The sequence below is a fragment of the Schistocerca serialis genome, chromosome 9, assembly GCF_023864345.2.
Source record: "Schistocerca serialis cubense isolate TAMUIC-IGC-003099 chromosome 9, iqSchSeri2.2, whole genome shotgun sequence".
NCBI lineage: Eukaryota > Metazoa > Arthropoda > Insecta > Orthoptera > Acrididae > Schistocerca > Schistocerca serialis.
This window is the reverse complement of record NC_064646.1, coordinates 286,443,184-286,461,867: the sequence shown is the minus strand read 5'-3', so window position 1 is coordinate 286,461,867 and position 18,684 is coordinate 286,443,184. Positions and strand designations below refer to the sequence as shown.

At 44.8% G+C, this 18,684-nt stretch overlaps 1 protein-coding gene across 1 annotated transcript in view; it reads right to left on the bottom strand.

The window, feature by feature from the left end:
- Nucleotides 1-18,684, bottom strand: part of LOC126419238 (scavenger receptor class B member 1) — a 417,921-nt gene that overhangs the window by 70,658 nt on the left and 328,579 nt on the right. Inside the window, exon 3 of the mRNA XM_050086384.1 lies at nt 13,483-13,574. Within this exon, the coding sequence (XP_049942341.1) occupies nt 13,483-13,574 (92 nt within the window). The remainder of the gene's footprint in view (nt 1-13,482; nt 13,575-18,684) is intronic.

Sequence of the window (18,684 nt, the reverse complement as noted above, 5' to 3'; positions counted from 1 at the left end):
TACTACAACATCCGAAAAGATTTCATGGCATGAGCCAATCGATACGCTATCACCATAAACTTCTCTGATTGTGATTCGACGATCGTTCGTAATCATTTCTTTCACTTCTTCCATGTTTTCATTCGTTGTGGATGTGCTGGGGCGTCCTGAACGTCCGCCATTTTCAGCTCCTTCAAAGCCATCTCGGGAACGCTTACACTACTCGTAAATTCTTGTTTTACTCGTAGCAGACTCACCAACAGCAACTGATCCATCAGTTTAGTAATCACCATCCGTAAGCAAACATATATAACGTTCTTGACAACTGACTACAGACTAAACATCTAACATGCCAACAGTGTATAGATCCCTTCGATCCTCTTTTGTTTTCCAGAGCTCGCACAATTATTACTCAGCGTTTCCCGGCTATAGTGGGCGTAATGACCTGGGAAATCTTAACAAACTGAATTCCAGACCCAAATACTTGGTTAAATTGAAACCTCCGCCTTTGTTTAGTAGGTTTTCTGACATCTTTAATTCGATAGACTCGACGTCACCATATTTTATTTCATGATTATATTAGAGATTTTGCCTAGAGAGCTGATTTGCTTTTTTTAGCCGGTTTTGTCGATGTTGTTTGCATCTCTCCCAGACTTCTCTAATAGTCTGCCGAACGTACGATATGCCACATTTGCACGGCGATACACACCCATCTTTCTGAGGTCTAGATTCTCTTTAATGTTACAAAGATGACATCGGCGGGAGGCAAATACATTGGATACCAAGTTTCCGCAATAGTCGACCGATCTTTGCAGATGCTGGACCAGCATTTCTCTTTATCCGTCTTAGTTTCAAGCTGTTTATCGGGTGTTCTATATTTGTGTTAAACATCCACTCAATCTGACGACCTCATTAGCAATTCCTTGAGAACTGTATCCGTAGGTATTTTAATTCTTCAGTGAGGTGCTTCTTAAGAGGAAGTGTTAGAACTCTATGGAACAGAGTCTTTAGCACCCAGTTTTAATGTGGGCTTTGGAAAAACAAGAGCATCAAAGGGCGTATCGTGCGTCAGCTCAGCGATGAATAGTGGCGCACGCTGGCTTATTTGAGAAATCACAGTGTTAAGATAGTCTCGCTGCCATTTAACTGACCAGTCTGTTTATATTTATTTTCGCGCAATCTTCCGTTGGTCCTGTGCTTTTCAGAGGCAACACCCTCACTAACTTACTTTAACACGTTTTTCTTTGGTCGCTTTATTGTCTGTCTGTATTGAGCACGATTTGTGCAATATATTTTAAACTATCTTCCCGATGAGCTGCAGAATTGAAATTTTAAACACAGATCCGAACTGGGTAACAATGCAATTTTAGTTCGCTTTCCTATCCTTCTGTTCGGTAGGGATAGAGGTACGAGTTGAAAGAGGTTGGTGAAGCCTGACATCTCGCTATTGTGCAGAACTGGTGTGAGGGCGGTATATGAATGTGTCCATGTGTAATGCGGCCAAATGGGCACAGCTAAGAGAAAGAGAGGGGAAGAAGAGGGGTAGAGACTGAAAGAGGGGGCATACATTTGTGTACACAGGTGACGCCTTGGGTAAAAAGCTAGTAGTATCTATAAATATATATTTTTCTAAATAACAAATTCTCATCAAAATATTTAAAATTCTTTGATAAATCACACACACACACACACACACACACACACACACACACACCATAAAAAAATCAGGATATAATTTAAAAGAGGAATTTTTAATGTAACATGTCTTACATGAAACTAGAAAATATGAAAATATGTGATTGTGAATTTTTAATATCTGTGAAATTACTTATGAAATTTAAAATGAAAAACGTCAGGTGCGAGCATTACACAATTATTGCATGAATAGTTCTCCTCCTCATATTATCTGCTGGCGTGCACCCACATCTTTCATTTTAAATTTTACCATTATTTTCATAGGTATTAAATGCTTGCAATCAAATATTTTAATAATTGTCTGTATGGGTTAGTAGTCTGTATGTGACATACTTTTTAGTATGATTTGAAAACGTTATAGTACACATTTTTATATAAATAATTATTTATTTTGAAACTCATGAGCTGCTCTTCATTTTCTCTGCCTCCTCGTAGCTTGCATACAGAAGTTGTCGTACATACACGCTAAATGTATCGTGGTCTAAGGCTTGTAGCTTTTTATATCCAACCTATTTCGTTGTCATGTTGCAGTTGCCCAGTATTCTGCCAATGAAATGAAGCCTACTACTTGCTTGGACACAAATGAACAAATCTCATCTCTCAGTTTAATATCGCTATGCTTTGTAAGTCGATCATTTGTGTATCAGTGTCTCTTACAGTATTCCACTGTTTTCTATAGTTTTGTGGTGCACTACTTCACAATGGCACTATTCGTAATGTATTAGATTTTTTACAGCTGGTTCAGCTACCGGAACACGCGGCAGGTACCTCTGCAATTGTCTGCGACCTGAAGGGGGTGGCGGGGGAGGAGGAGGAGGAGGAGGAGGAGGAGGAGGGGGAGGAGGAGGAGGAGGGGAGAGAGAGAGAGAGAGAGAGAGAGAAGGAAAAGGGGGGGGAGATAGAAACGTGATTGTGTGACCGGCGCACCTGCTTCTCGGTAAGTGGCGCAAAGCCATTCGTGCTGCCGCTATCCTGACCCCGATTTTCCTAGATGGCGATTGTGTCTTTAATAGCGTAGTATTTCGCAGTGTGGGGTTTTGTTAGGTCGAAAGTGTCAATAAGTAGAGTCCACAGTGTTGCGAACGTCATCTCAGTGCTCTGCTAGAGCAGGCATCGCCGTGCAAAATTATGACTCACCAGAGGCGAACCATTGAAAGAGCTAGCGCATTTATTGACCGCAACTCTGGCACAGAATAATACATGTGGATCCAGCTGTCTGTCATGGGTGCGACTCTACGCACGCGATTAGCTGCTCATTCGCATTAAACTTTCAGTCTTCGGATACTGACGCGGCTCTACATTGTTATAGATACGTCGAACGTCCTGAGAAGTCTTTAACACATGCCGTTATCTGTGTAGCACATACACATACTATCTCAATCTAAAACACTACTCTGCAGATCACATTTAAGTGCCTGGCAGAGGTTTCGCCTTACCACCTTCAAGCATTCCAGTCTCGAACAGGGCCTGGGAAAAACGAACGCCTAACTCTATCCGAGCGAACTCTGATTTGTCTAGTTACGATGATCATTTCTCCCTTTTTATGTGGGCGTCAACAGAATTTTTTCGCCTTCAGAGGAGAAAGTTGGTTATTAGAATTTCGTGAAAATATTTATTGCTACCAGTTTGGGGTCGTCTATATTTGGCATCAGGATTTTCGATTGAGCTATATAGGTTAAGTGATATTTTAGATGCCATAATTCGTTAATTTTCGCAATTTTTGGCCATCTGTATTGGTACCTGATTTTCATTTGAGCTACACTGAAGATCCAAAGAAACTGGTACACCTGCCTAATAGTGTAGGGCCTCGGAGAGCAAGCAGAAATGTCGCAACATGACATGGAATGGACTCGACTAATGTCTGACGTAGCGCTGGAGTGAACTGATACCTTCAATCGTGCAGGGCTAGGGCTGCGCATAAATCAGTAAGATTACGAGGGAGGGAGGGGGGTGGGGGGAGTGTGGAGATTTCTTCTGAACAGCACGTTGCAAGGCATCCCATATATGCCCAGTAAAGTTCATATCTGGGGCGTTTTAACTAAGAACAGTGTTCCTGGAGCCACTGTGTAGCAATTCTGGACGTGTGGGGCTGTCAACTGTCCCGCTGAAATTGCCGAAGTTCGTCGGAATGCACAATGGGCACAAATGGATCTAGGTGATCAGACAGGATGATTACGTAGGTGTCGCCAGCCAGCATCGCATCTAGACGTATCGGGGGTCCCATATCACTCCAACTGAACACACACCATACCATTACAGAGCCTCCACCAGTTTCAACAGTCCCCTGCTGATATGCAGGGTCCATGGATTCGTTAGGTTGTCTCCATTACCGTACACGTTCATTCGCTTGATACAATTTGAAACGAGACTCGTCCGACCAGACAACTTGTTTCCAATCATCAAGAATCCAATGTTAGTGTTGACGGGCTCAGGTGAGGCGCAAGGATTTGCTTCGTGCAGTCATCAAGGGTACACGAGTGGGCCTTCGGCTCTGAAAGCCCATATCGATGCTGTTCCGTTGAATGGTTCGCCCGCTGATACTTGCTGATGGCCCAGTATTGAAGTCTGCAGCATTTTGCAGATGGGTTGCACTTATGTCACCCTGAACGATTCTCTTAAGTCGTCATTGGTTCCGTTCCTGCAGGTTATTTTTCCGGCCCCAGCGATGTCGAAGATTTGATGTTTTATCGGATTCCCGATATTCACGGTACACTCATGAAGTGGTCGCACTGGAAAATTCCCACTTCATCCCTACTTCGGAGATGCTATGCCCCATCGCTCGTGCGCCGACTATAATACCACGTTCAAACTCACTTAAATCTTGATAACCTGCCATTGTAGCAGCAGTAACCGATCTAACAACTGGGCCAGACACTTATTGTCTTACATCGCCGTTGTCTACGGCAGCGCCGTATTCTGCCTGTTTACATATCTCTGTATTTGAATTCGCATGCTCTTCAGTGTTTATAGATCAAGTTAAGATTTTGCCGTACCAATTACATTGTTTTCCCTGTAAGGTTGTATTTTTTGTGTCTTTGATTCTACCATCGTATAGTGATTTTCTGTTTGTTTTGTAAATTTTGTTACCTTCGTGATATTGTTTTAGATTTTAGTGTGTCACTGCACAAGACCGCGAAGTTCCCGCGTTTGCCCGGTTGGATTCAATAGTTATTATCAACGATTTGCGTGATTTTTTATATATTTACATTTTCGTGCCATGGGACGAGTTTTATCACAGTCGCTATTTTGCAATCATGTTGTGTTGAGTTTTAGTAATTTGATGACATCATTAATCAAAGGCGACGGATGGTATCAGTCTCTGGTTTATCTATCCCAAGTGGACGGTGGTAATATTTCCAACTTTTTCTGCGAACAGCATATATTAACAAGTCTACCATTTAGCGAGGTATAGAGTCAGTAATGGACAAAGTCATATGGCTTTGTTTTTGGCAACACATCGAAATCTACCCATCATTTAAAGTAAGAAAAATAGAAGTCTTACGAGTACCTCAGACGCTTTCTTTATGAGGAAGTGTAGCGCGACAGCTACACGCACCAAACAGTCTCAAACAGCCTAAAAAAACCTGGTGTGTTGTTCTTCTAGTCGTGGGGAGTGTAACTTCTAATTCTGGCATTATTACTGGAAGTGGAAGGACGCGATCCAAATATTTTTAGTGAAAGAATTCGATGGCAACAAAAGCAGCGAACACTCAAGTGTCGATTTAAGTACTCTTGAGTTTTCGTAATCCAATGTAGTACACGCCTGCAATTGTGGGGAACGAATCCCCATTCATTCTCCAGCGCTTTGACTAGTGGCATTAGCCCATCAGATACTGTATTATAACGACAAGGAACTATGATGGATCCGTAATCCGACAGTGTTCTCAGCGTAAGCAAAGTGGTGGCAGGAAGTTGACTAACATGGCTGAAAAAATGAAAATGAAATGAAATGCCTCCCGTCGGGTAGACCGTTCGCCTGGTGCAGGTCTTTCGAGTGGACGCCACTTGGGCGACCTGCGCGTCGGTGAGGATGAAATGATGATGATTTGGACAACACAACACCCAGTCCCTGAGCGGAGAAAATCTCCGACCCAGCCGGGAATCGAACCCGGGCCCTTAGGATTGACAGTCCGTCACGCTGACCACTTTTTTTTTTTTCTTCTTACATTAACACGCAACTTGCCAAAGAGGTGTCAATTCCATCAGCTTCGAAGCCCTACGAATTTACTTCGTATGAAAATATAACTTGCTAGTGGACCGGCGTTAGCGACACGTCTGTTCTCTAGACAATTCTTAGCTAGTCCCACCGAACGATTATTTTGTTGTTCATTGTCACAGATTGTTCAGCGACGGAAAAAAAGTAGCCTGGAGGCGCCGGGTATCGATCCCGGTACCCCTCACATGCTAAGCGAGCGCTCTACCATCTTTATTTATTTATTTTTTTATTTTTTCTACAAAATTAGGCAGTTCACAAACACTAAATGAAATGCATCCTCTGCACACAAAAAAAAAAAAAAAAAACAAAAGAAAATTATTTTAAAACAAATCACAAATTTGAAGGAACAGGGATTTTGTTTTGTTTTATTTATTTATTTATTTTCAATAAAGATCACTCTGTTAAAAGGAACACGTAGTCATTTCATCGTATAGTATGTGCATTACGTACTGAGTGGTGAGAGAAGCGTGAGGGCCATTATCAGCTGTCAAATGTGCACACCGACTGCACCCGGCACTTCCCAACTGCGTGGGGGGTCAAGGAAGACTGCCTGAAGATAGTTGGCAAAGGTTTTCCGATAGTGTGACCATCTATGAACCTCATTGTGGGCTTGCTGCAAGAAATACCAAAAGTCAAGTCGCGACTTGGCAACATCCCCATAGAGGTACGCGATCGTCCAACCTTTGACCCAGATGATCGACTGTGATTTAGTCGCCGGAAAGTAGTCACTCTCCGGATGTAAGAAGGAAGCAGGTGTAATATGTTGCGGGGTCACACGGAGGTAGCAAGCCACCATCTGCCTTCCTAGGAGCCAGACGTCCTCCACCGCGATACAAGTTAAGCGGTGATGGTCGTCATCCACTTGGTGACATTTTGGGCATAGTGGAGTGTCCACTAGTCCAATTGCATGGAGCCGTTGGTTGGTGTTGAACTTGCCACAGGCGACAGAGAACCACAGTGCCCGAACGAAGGTAGGAAGGAATTTTTGGTGCACATGTCTCCAAATTTTCGGCCAATGCAACCTAAGGTGTTTGAGTTCAATGACATTACGACTTATCCGTCGTAGCAGCCAAACATAAAAATCCTTCGCGCATGGCGATCTCGTGCGCGGAAGCTCGTCTCTGATATAACTAAGTTCCACTATAAATGTTGAGACATGCGCAGAATGTGGCGTAATGTTTCCCACCGCCACCGGAGGTGTGAGGGACGCTGGAACCAGGAGATCCAGTAGGCAGGATGTAAGGGAATCACGCCCGCTACGCTATTGCTTGTACATCGTGGCTAGAAGGAGCGCCGTCGCTCGGCAGTGAACATTCGTAAGTCCGAGTCCCCCCTTGTCCGTAGGGAGCGTTAGCGTTTCGTATCGCACCTTGAGGGGCGATCCAATCATCACAAAATAGCCTAGTACTGATTGAAGTCGACGTCCGAGCGTGAGTGGTAGGGGCAGGATCTGTGAAATATCACCATTCGAGAAACCACATAAGTGTTCAGATACTCGCTGCAAAGGATCAAGGCACCGTAGGAGATGTTGTCGGACCATGGTACGTGTTGTCTGTAAAATACGTTGGTAGTTAACTGCCGCAGTATGTTTCACAGATGAGGTAAAGTCTATGCCGAGATAGCGGAATCGTTGCACATAAGGAAACGGACTGATTTCTTCCGGCGTAAGGCCCCTTCCAACAGGCATTGCCGCCGATTTGTTCATGTTCACTGCACTACCCGCCGTCACACTGTGGTCCAACAACAGTTCAAGGACCGTCTTCACCTCTTCCTCAGAACGAACGGGCAGCAGGAGGCACGACATTTGAAGGTGTAGCCCCGTAGTTCCTTCCCAGAAAGAGAATTGGTTAGCCTCCCAATTAATGGTTCCAACGCTATCGCGAACAGCAGCATCGAAAGAGGGCAGCCCTGGCGAATGGATCGTCGAATTTGAATGGGCCCTGCTATACGCCCATTAACCTGTACCAAGGATTGTGCGCCCCCATAAAACCTTCTAATGAGACAAGTAAAACGGTCTGGAAATCCCATTTGTTCCAGTACAGCATACAGATAGTTGTGGCGCACCTTATCAAAAGCACTGTCAAAATCAACCGCCACCATCGCCGCTTTAAGCCGGCACTCCTCCGCCAGCGCTATCACATCACGGCATTCGCCAGTAGCTGTTTGTACATTCACCGATCCACCCGGTGTCGTCTGTTCTGGAGAGAGAACGCTACGAATTAACGTACGACATCGGGACGCTAGCAACCGTGCAAAGATCTTATAGTCGGCATTAAGCAGGGTGATGAGGCAATAATGCGTGACCGTAATTCCTGGTTTCGGTTTATGTACTGGCACCAAGAGGCCTTCCATAAAAGCCGGTGGAATAGGCGCATCGGAATTTAACATCTCGTTGTACATTTCCGTCCATCGCGGTGCCATTTCGTTGCGAAATTCTCGATAAAATTCAGCAGGAAGCCCATCAATGCCTGGGGACCGATTCAATGCACCTTGTGCGATCGCATCATGTACTTCCTCACAGCTAATGGCTTCCAGTAAGGTTCCCGCGGCTTCCACCGTCAGTGTACAGGAGACGTACGTGGCTATACGGTCGAGGTCATCGACATTGGCTGCTTCTTCCCGATAGATGTGTTGGTAATGGTCGACGAATGCAGAGACAATGTCCGCTTGACGCATCACTCTTCGGTCTTCGCGAGTAATTAATTCCCGTACCAAAACGCGTCGTCGGTGCTTTCGTTCATTCACGACGTGGTGCATGGAAGGAATCTCGTGCCTTATCGTATCGTGACATCTGGCGCGCACCATGGTTCCCTGAAGATGTTTCCGAGCTAGAGCCACTAGTTTAGCTTTTATCCTTTTGCGTTCGATCCAGATGTCCTGTCCCGGCGGACCATCATCCAGGTCGCGCAGTGCTGCAAAATAAAAGTCGGTCGTACGGCGGCGCCATTCTGCCATCTCCCTGCTATATGAGATAAACATACGGCGAAGCGCCGGTTTAGCACAAGTCAGCCACCAATCAAGCATCGTCGTATACCTTCCAACCCTTCGCTCGCACATCGTCCATGTCTCAAGGATCCGTTGACGGCATTCAGGATCATGTAGATGTTGAATGTTTAGTTTACACGTGGCCTTACTGTTCCACACCTCTCTACGGGGAAGAAGCACCGTACAGATGTAAGCGCTGTGATCGGAAAATGCCAATGGCCAGCGTTCCGCGTCCTGGACATCATTTGCTTGAGCCCGTGAGATATAAATGCGATCTAATCTGCTCGCCGAATGACTTGTCACATAGGTGTATCCCGGTGCAGCTCCATGTCGTAATTCCCACGTGTCACTAAGTACAAGGTCGTTGACAACGATTCGCAACTCCTGGCTGATGTTTGCTTGCTGCCATTGGTCTTTCTGGCAGAGAACACAGTTGAAATCTCCACCAATTATTATACATTCATAACGTCCATGGAATAGTGGAGCAATATCTTCTGCATAAAATCGCGCCCTTTCCCGTCGCCGATTATTTCCCGACGGTGCATAAAGATTGATGATGCGTGTCCCAAACGTCGTGAAAGCCATTCCCCTGGTAGACGGAAGATAACACACGTTTTCCACTGGGAAGCCATCTCGCACGTAAGCTGCCACCCCAATCCCATTGTGATCTCCATGTGACGAATAGGATTGGTAGCCTACGATGTATGGGAGTGCAGCTATGTGGACTTCCTGCAGCAAAGCAATATCCACATCAGATGCCCAAATCGTTTCCTTCAGGAGGTGTATTTTGGCCGGTGAGCGCACGTCATTTACATTCAATGTCGCAATACGGTTCGCATGGCGTTGAATCCCACTCTGTCGAGGCGCAACAACATCTCCCTGCATCGGCGCTGGGGGCTGAGTTAGAAGACGTTCTCTCACCCCTCTCCCTTCACCTTCAGCAATTATTAGGCCGTCTTAGTGAGTGCCGGCTGCCTCTGTATGACGTCCGGCGCCTCCTCAATATCGTCATACCACATCTTTTCAGGCTGTGATATATTCGTGTCCATAGCCACAGCATCTGCGTCTGGAGAGCCAACTGGCTGTGATTCCTCTTCAGCATCACCACGTCCCGGTACCGTCAATGTGACAGACCGCTATGGGTCTGATCGAACAGTTCCCATTGCCGCATCCTGTTTCATAGAGGCTGTTGTGTCGTCTTGGTCCACAGGCACATCGTCGTCGGGGCAAGGGGAGCCATCCCGAGGAGATGTCGTGCGACCCCGCCGTTTCCTCCTTTTCGGGGAACGCTGTTTGCGTGATCTTCCTTCCGTGTCCTCAGATTGTAGGGAATCACGGCTGCCAGACAGAAAAGCATCCGTAGGAACTGGAAGTGTTTCGAGTCCCATCGTTGTACTTGGCGGGAGTTCGGTCTCAGAGTGCGTTCCAGACGGAACAGCATCCGTAGTGGCTGGAACTGTTTCTTGTACTATCGGTGTGCTTGGTGGGAGTTCGGTCTCATCTGATGTTGGCGCCGTAGATTGTATGCTCGATGGAGCAGCATCCTCTGTCATCCCGACGTCTGCGACAAGGTTTCGGAGAGCGCCATCTTGATCTTCCACCGGGGCTGTGTCCTTTCGGTCATCAGCGGACGCAGTGCGGGCTTTGGCATAGGTGATCGGTAGTACTGTCATCGCCGGCGACGGCTCCCGCACATCTGAAGGCAGTTGCGTAATCCGCCGTTGCATACAGTTCGACCTGAGGTGTCCCTCCTGGCCACAGCCAGAACATATACGTGGTTGACCATCGTAAATCACCACCGCCCGACAACCACCAATTGTCAGATAGGACGGTACATGCTTCTGAAGATCAATAGTGATCTGTCGCACTCCGTTAAGAACGGGGTACGTGGCGAATTGTGTCCAGCGTTCTGCCGTGTGACCATGTACCGTGCCGTATGGCTTAAAAGCCTCGATAACTTCTTCAGCCGGGAGCTCAAATGGCAGCTCAAAAACACGTATTGTCCGTACACCCAGACCAGCATGTTCTACAGTTACCGTGCCGACATTCCCGTCACTATGGCAAAATCGGAGACCTGCTTTTGTCACCTGTAGAATTCTCTCACATGCCGCGTCAATTACCATCTTAACATACACTGTGGGACCAACGATGGACAGGTGAATTCCGACAATATCGTTTGGCGGTATCTTGACTTCCTCTCGAATGAATCGTTCCACTGCTAAAGCCTTTGGTCGTTCGTAGTCTTTGCAGAAATTGAATCGTAGTGTAGTTTCCTGTACTTGTTCGCCATGATCGTTGTTACTAGCCCGCGCGCAGACTAAGTCCACAAGTAAACAAACACTCGCACACGCCGCACAGGCGGAAGTATCGGACCTCCGCTTCGCACGGCCGCTAGCGCCGAACGACCACTCAGCTACCGGGGGCGGACTAACATGGCTAATAGCGCCTTAAAACAGTTCCAAAACGTCAAGGTACACATGACGTCTTACAAAACTTCTTTTGAGTTGTACTACACGGCCTTTAGCAGTTATCGAATCACATCTAGCTGGAAAACCGTCACCGACCACGCTATGGTAATTTTGTATTTCTTTACTAGATACAGATGACCGGCCATTAATCAAAGCTACCCACTGGACAAACTTATTGCCATAATACACTGAGGTGACGAAAGCGCCGGCCGCTGTGGCCGAGCGTTTCTAGGCGCTTCAGTCCGGAATCGGGCTGCTGCTACGGTCGCAGGTTCGAATCTTGCCTCGGGCATGGATGTGTGTGATGTCCTTAGGTTAGTTAGGTTTACGTAGTTCTAAGTCTAGGGGACTGATGATCTCAGATGTTAAGTCCCATAGTGCTCAGAGCCATTTGAACCATTTGCTGTTTGTGTCAATTAGCTAGCAGTTACGGTGCACTGTGATGGTCTTCGCTACAAAATGTCGCGGCGATAACGCTTGGATGATTTCACGCGGGTAATAATGGGCGGGAAACTGTAGGATCGATGAATGGTGACGAGTGTGGATATTGGTACTGCTCACAGCATTGTTTCAGGTGCTCGGCAGCGTTATGAACCACATGCACTGTGACCGAAGGATAGGAGATGGTCGACCACGGTTAACTGCAGCAGTAGATGACCGCTACATTGCGCAACAGATGAAAAGAGACCGGTGTCAAGTAATGGCTGAAATTGGAAACACATTTAACAGGGTTGCAAGGCACGCAGTCTCGCGCTGCACAGTGGCGCGGCGACTGCCTGGTGGTGGTCTCTTTGCCCGCGACCAGTACGTTGTATTCCCTTGACACACGCTCATCGGCGGTGCCGTTTGCGACGGTGCCTTTTGCGATGGTGCCAACAGCAACGAGCAGTGTGTCGCGTACTCTTCTAGGATGAGAGCAGATTCGGTCTGAGGAGTGGTTCTGGACATACGCCCATGTGGAGAGAGGTGAGTACACGTAATGCAACCACGAATATTGTCGAAAATGATCGCTTTGGTGGTCCAGATGTTATATTGTTGGGTGGCATTATGCTGCATGGACGTACTCACCTCCAAATATTTGAACCGATACGCTCTCCGATCAGCTTCAAGATTTCCCTATGTGTATCATTTCTGTGGTGCGCTTCGCCCTGACTTCATTTTTGTAGAGGACAGTGCACGACTGTATCGAACATCGCAGGTGGAGCAGCTCTTGGAACGAGAGGGTACTTGGCCTATGGACTGGCCTACTTGTTCCCCCACCTCCTCGGACTTAAATACCATTTAGCACATGTTGGATACGTAATGCAGCATGTCCCCTTGCCCAACGACCATCAAGCAATTGTCAATCGCGCTGATGGAGGAACTGAACATCCTATCACAATAACTCTTTACCAGCATTGTGGCCAGCATGGGAGGACGTTGCAAATCATGCACTGCCATCCGTGATAATTTATTTATTTAATCGTATGGCTAGGGCCGGGCGCCGGTCTTTCAATTTGACGCCAATTCGACGACCTGCAGTCGATGATAATAGGATGACGATGAGGACAGCACAACAACCAGTCCCTGGGCGGACAACATTCCCCGACCCAGAGGATTGACAATCCGTCACGCTGACCATTCAGCTACCGGAGGCGGACATCCATGCTGATTAAACATCGTATTAAGAACCATGTCCCGCCCCATGTAATGTAAAGGTGATCGTAATTAACTGCGGTGGCTTTAGAGTAATTATTGTCTTTGAATAGAAGTGTCATTTGTGTTGTTATCGTTGCCTATTTCTTTCAGTTATCCTACCGTAGCAGTTCTTTCTATATATGCTCTAAGTTTCATAGAGCTAGTTGGCAGTGACAAATCATACGAAAATTAAGTTTTGCACCCCGGCGTATAATTTTACGATCGAATATAAAAGTAAAAAATCAATGTTTCGAGGAGATGCCAGTACCACCTACACTATTCCTGTTTAATATTACTGAAGACATAGCCTTACGAAGTGGCCAAATAAACTGCTACCAATCTGTTGTGGACATGAAGCACGTAATGGGGGAAAATCTTATAGCGAGCCGAGTGTTTCACTGTTAAGACCGGGCCAAATGCATGCTTTGTTCCGCCTGGAGTCAATAGCGGCTGCGTCCTCACCTTCAGGATGATGTAGTCCGCCCACGGGATGGTGGACAGGATGATACCCAGCACCAAGGTGAAGACTCCCACCACGATCACGGCAAGCCGACCTGCAACAACAAATGGACATAAGTTCAAAAATGGTTCAAATGGCTCTGAGCACTATGGGACTCAACTGCTGTGGTCATAAGTCCCCTAGAACTTAGAACTACTTAAACCTAACTAACCTAAGGACAGCACACAACACCCAGCCATCACGAGGCAGAGAAAATCCCTGACCCCGCCGGGAATCGAACCCGGGAACCCGGGCGTGGGAAGCGAGAACGCTACCGCACGACCACGAGATGCGGGCTGGACATAAGTCTACCGTGCAAAGGAAAAGGTACACACGAATAGATACGAAAAATAATTATTTTGACGTGTGTCAAAAATTTATTCGCCCTCCAGATCTGTACACGAATCAAGTTTAATTGTGGTGTGTTGCAGCTATCTCCTATGATGCTGGCGCGACGCGGACACCACGCAAATTATCTACTGTACCACTGAACGACTAAGTCGGTTCATGGTTCGTGGTGCAATGTTCCAGTTCCTCGTTGCCAAGCTAACGGTTTCCAGGAACGAAAAAATTTTAATTTTCAACACTTCGTATAGTTATTGACGAAATTTAAAAATTTAAAGTGCTGTTATTATCTGTTCATTAAGAGGCATAATCTTAAGTAAAAGTTTAACACAGCGAGGGAAGTATTAAAGTTAGAAATATGTTGAGGCAACGTAGGTCACGACTAACCCAGACCATATTCATCCAGAATTTGAATACGAGAGCACTTAGCGACTTCCAACGAAGTTCAAGCAGAATTCAGAAATTTATCTCACTTACATGCTTACATTCAAATATTTACCACGTTAAATAATTTGTGAAGTAATCAGTCGTTTGGAGCTACTTTATACGTGGGTGTTCGAGACTTTATAAAAGATCCAGAGTGTGAGTCTACTGGCCTATGAATACTGTACCCACACTCACGGCTGTAGAAAGATACTATATCCGCCCACTTTACTCCCAAAGAAGTCTGTGAACAATCTTTAGACAGAATGCACTCATGTCATCTCAAACAACAGTAAAAACGAGTCTGCAACATTATTAAAAATAATTAATTTCTCTATCACCAGAAAAACAGACAATCCTCATTGTCGTCTCAAAACAGTTACGACAAAATGGAAACGCATTTTGTTGCGACGGTAGGGTTGGGTTGTTTTGGGGAAGAGACCAAACAGCGAGGTCATCGGTCTCATCGGATTAGGGAAGGATAGGGAAGGAAGTCGGCCGTGCCCTTTCAAAGGAACCATCCCGGCACTTGCATGGAGCGATTTAGGGAAATCACGGAAAACCTAAATCAGGATAGCCGGACATGGGACTGAACCGTCATCCTCCCGAATGCGAGTCCAGCGTGCTAGCCACTGCGCCACCTCGCTCGGTGCGACGGTAGTATAACAATGGAAGCTTTTGTGAAACTCTTTACTACTGGATGCAGAGTTATGACTTACTGGACTTGAATCAAATTCACAGTAACTACTAATTAGTGCTATGGTCATCTGTGAAAGAGCAACGTATGTTCATTTAAATTCGATATACGGACGAATACCATTCGTTTACTGATGTTTTGTTATAATAAACGACCAGTTTATCTCTTGTCTAAGCAGAATGTTACAGAAATACGTCAATAAATTCAATTATTTAACCAAAAGTCCTCATTTCATCTGTCTGTCATGGAAATACGAAGGGCGTCCACAAGCTTCGGTTACTGATCCTCCTCGTAATACGTAAACGGCCATCCATTTCTATTGAAACAAGAGATATATCTACAAAGCGCCAACGCACGAGTGATCTTGAAAGTCGCATCCTAAAATATGCCGTATTTTGTTGGGAAAAACTGAAATAGGAGACTAATGTTTGAGAACAGACCAAACTATTTGGCAGTATTTTAAGTTGATATTGATAACAACTGGTTGTTTCGAAGCATTTCGCAAGGTAGCAAGTTAGCGAATTTTTCACCCGCTTGTAGAAACGAAAGGTTAGTTATGCATAGTATTTTTTACTTGGTTTCGATGTTATTCGAGGCTGTCAGAAGCAAAAGTGGTTTTTATCTTCCAGTTAAGGATACGAATAAACGAATACATGAGCTTCTAGTCGTAATTACATCCTTGATAGAGATTTCTGGCGTACGTTAGGCCCAAGCGATTCGGCCTCAAGGACTCAGGCATCCTGTAAACCGGTCCTTTGTGTAGGCGAGGCTTCCCATGGACGCAATTACGCCGCCTTCTCGCTTCGTCTTGACCCAAGTGCCTCGTTAACATGGCTGGTGTCACTGTCAAGGACACAACTGAAACTGCGTGTCGAATGAGAGTCCTTCGAAGAGAGAATATAGTAACAGGCTTTGTTCTGTTGCTGCTTAATGACATCCTCTGTAGAGTTTACTGGTACACAAGATATACGTCACCATTCTCTCTGCTCTGAATGTTAACCGTTTCGCAAGTGAAGACATAATGGCACGCCTAGTGGCAAGAAAGCCGTTCATCACTTAACGTCGTATGTGCCATACCATTAATGTCTGTCTTAATTATTTTTCTACTTAATTTACGAAATAATTGTTACATTTTTGCGCCCCAAGCCTTCGGAAAATATCAGGAGACCTGAATAATCGTTTAATGAATGTAAACAGAGCCCAAACTCATGGACAAAATAACATAAGCTACAATGTGTTCCTGTAGAAATACTTGAAAAACTGTATGTAACTGCAGCTCGGCCCACTGAAAGCAAAAAGATATAAACACAGTGTTTCACTCCTAAGAATCACATAAATCTGTTGCTGACTTATTAAGATTGGAATTTTACTCGACATGCAATAATTTTTCCCGAAATCTAAAGATTCGATCATTGCTGCCCTTCACTCGTGTTTCTGAATTAATATAAAGTGGTAAGTTGTTCTTCAACAAACGACTGTGTTGAATAATTTTGACATTATGGCTCTGATGCAGCAGCAATCACGGAAATGGTTTCTTTATAGAGTCGGCAAATAGTTTTATTGTTTTGGTCGTTTTATTATCATGGTAGTTTTCTCTTCAGCTACGGTTATGGCAACTTACTTGGTACGTTAAATAATGTAGATACTGAATTCAACACCTGTTTCCTACTTCATGCAATCACAAATTGATTTACTTCCAAGTGTAATGAACGGGACTTCACGTTCTATTGATATACGGCACCTTCCAGCTGTTCGCCGTGTCTTCTACTGTGTACTGTTTATTTTTTACTCTTAAAAAGATACATGATTCTTCAGTAAATATCTGTAGGTTACAAGAAAATCTTAACTTAATGGACCTCTAATGTGCTGTTTCGTACATCCTGTGATGCTTAGGAAACCTATAGGATGACAAATTGTGTGTGCTCTTTCTGTTATTGGTACAACTTATTGCACTAAGTTAACTCCCTTTTGGAAAAGCCGTGTTACAGATCATCAACATGTTCAACAATGCAGCTTACGGTCCGCTTGGCGCGTTACGCCGGCCGGAGTGACCGTGTGTTTCTAGGCGCTACAGTCGCAGGTTCGGATCCTGCCTCGGGCATGGATGTGTGTGATGTCCTTAGGTTAGTTAGGTTTAATTAGTTCTAAGTTCTAGGCGACTGATGACCTCAGGAGCTAAGTCGCATAGTGCTCAGAGCCATTTGAACCATTTTTTGGCGCGTTATAGTCGCAGTGCATAGCAAAAGTGAGCGGAATTGTCGCGACAGTATGTGCTAAGTTGTAATAATAACACAGATAGTATCACAGTCTAATAAACACAGTCTAATAAACACAGTCTAATAAACACAGTCTAATAAACACAGCCAGGACACACACTGGTGCTAGTGTCATTGCTGTTTAATAGCTGGAGCAACACTAGCGCTCCAAGCGGTGAGAAAGCAGAGTGTCACAAGCGTCGTAAGGATAATGTTCGTTTTTAATTATTTCTACTTAATTAACGGAATAGTTTATTATATTTTTGGTTTCCATGTGTTAGTAAGTTACCTAGAGACATGAATGATCTTGAAATACACGTAGAAATAGCTGCATCACATTGATTCAGTGACATAAACTACAACCCATTCATGAAGAAATACTTTAGAATGTATCTGTGTTTACAGCTTATTCCGCTAAAAACACGTTTTAAGCATGAAAAGCATATAATTCTGTTACTGTCTGTTGTTATTATCATAGACACTTTCACAGACAAAATTTTTTTATGGAGTCCAATGAGTCGCGCAGTCTTACACTTCACTCGACAAAAATGGTTCAAATGGCTCTGAACTATGGGACATAACATCTGAGGTCATCAGTCCCCTAGAACTTAGAACCTCTTAAACTTAACCAACCTAAGGACATCACACACATCCATGCCTGAGGCAGGATTCGAGCCTGCGACCGTAGCGGTTGCGCCCACTGCGCCCGGCCTTCACTCGACTTTCTAATACACTAGTATTTTTGTAAATGTAATTGCCTTTGCTTAAAAAATGAATGTGTCGAAGATTCTTTCCTTATTTGGCTCGGACTGAGCAACAATTGTGGAATCGATTTCTCCTGTGCCGGGAAAGAGTTTTATACCTTTTGACGATTTGTTATCATGTCTGTGCGTTTTTGCCTTAAGCTACAGTTGTGATGGATTTGTTGGGTAGATACACGATGTTTTTCTGTAAAAGATCGGGTCTTCTGATGTTTATTAGCAGATTTTTGTTATTAATGGAAAACGATATTATTCAATAAATGTCTACTTTATAACATTATCGTGAACAGACTGTCCTGTAATGTACCTTTTCGTATCTGCCAGAGTCTTCAGGAAACTAAGTGTTCACAAATGTGGTGTAATATTTAGTTTTGTCGATTTTTATGGCAACACGTACATTCCCTATTGCAAAAAACTATGTTACATATCAATATAAACGTTAGTATGCGCACTCATCCGATATCCTATTCAGAAGTTTCACTTGCCGGCCGCTTGGGACGCTGCTGTCACTGGGGTAACAAAAATGAGACCGAGAGACGCGACAGTTATGTTAGACTGTGGTAACATCTTTGCATCTCTGCTCAATAGTAGCTCTTTGGTTACATATCATAACGTTTTCTGTTGTAAACTCTTAGAGCAACAATATCTCTGCAGTGTGCATAGCGTAATTTGTATGTACGTATA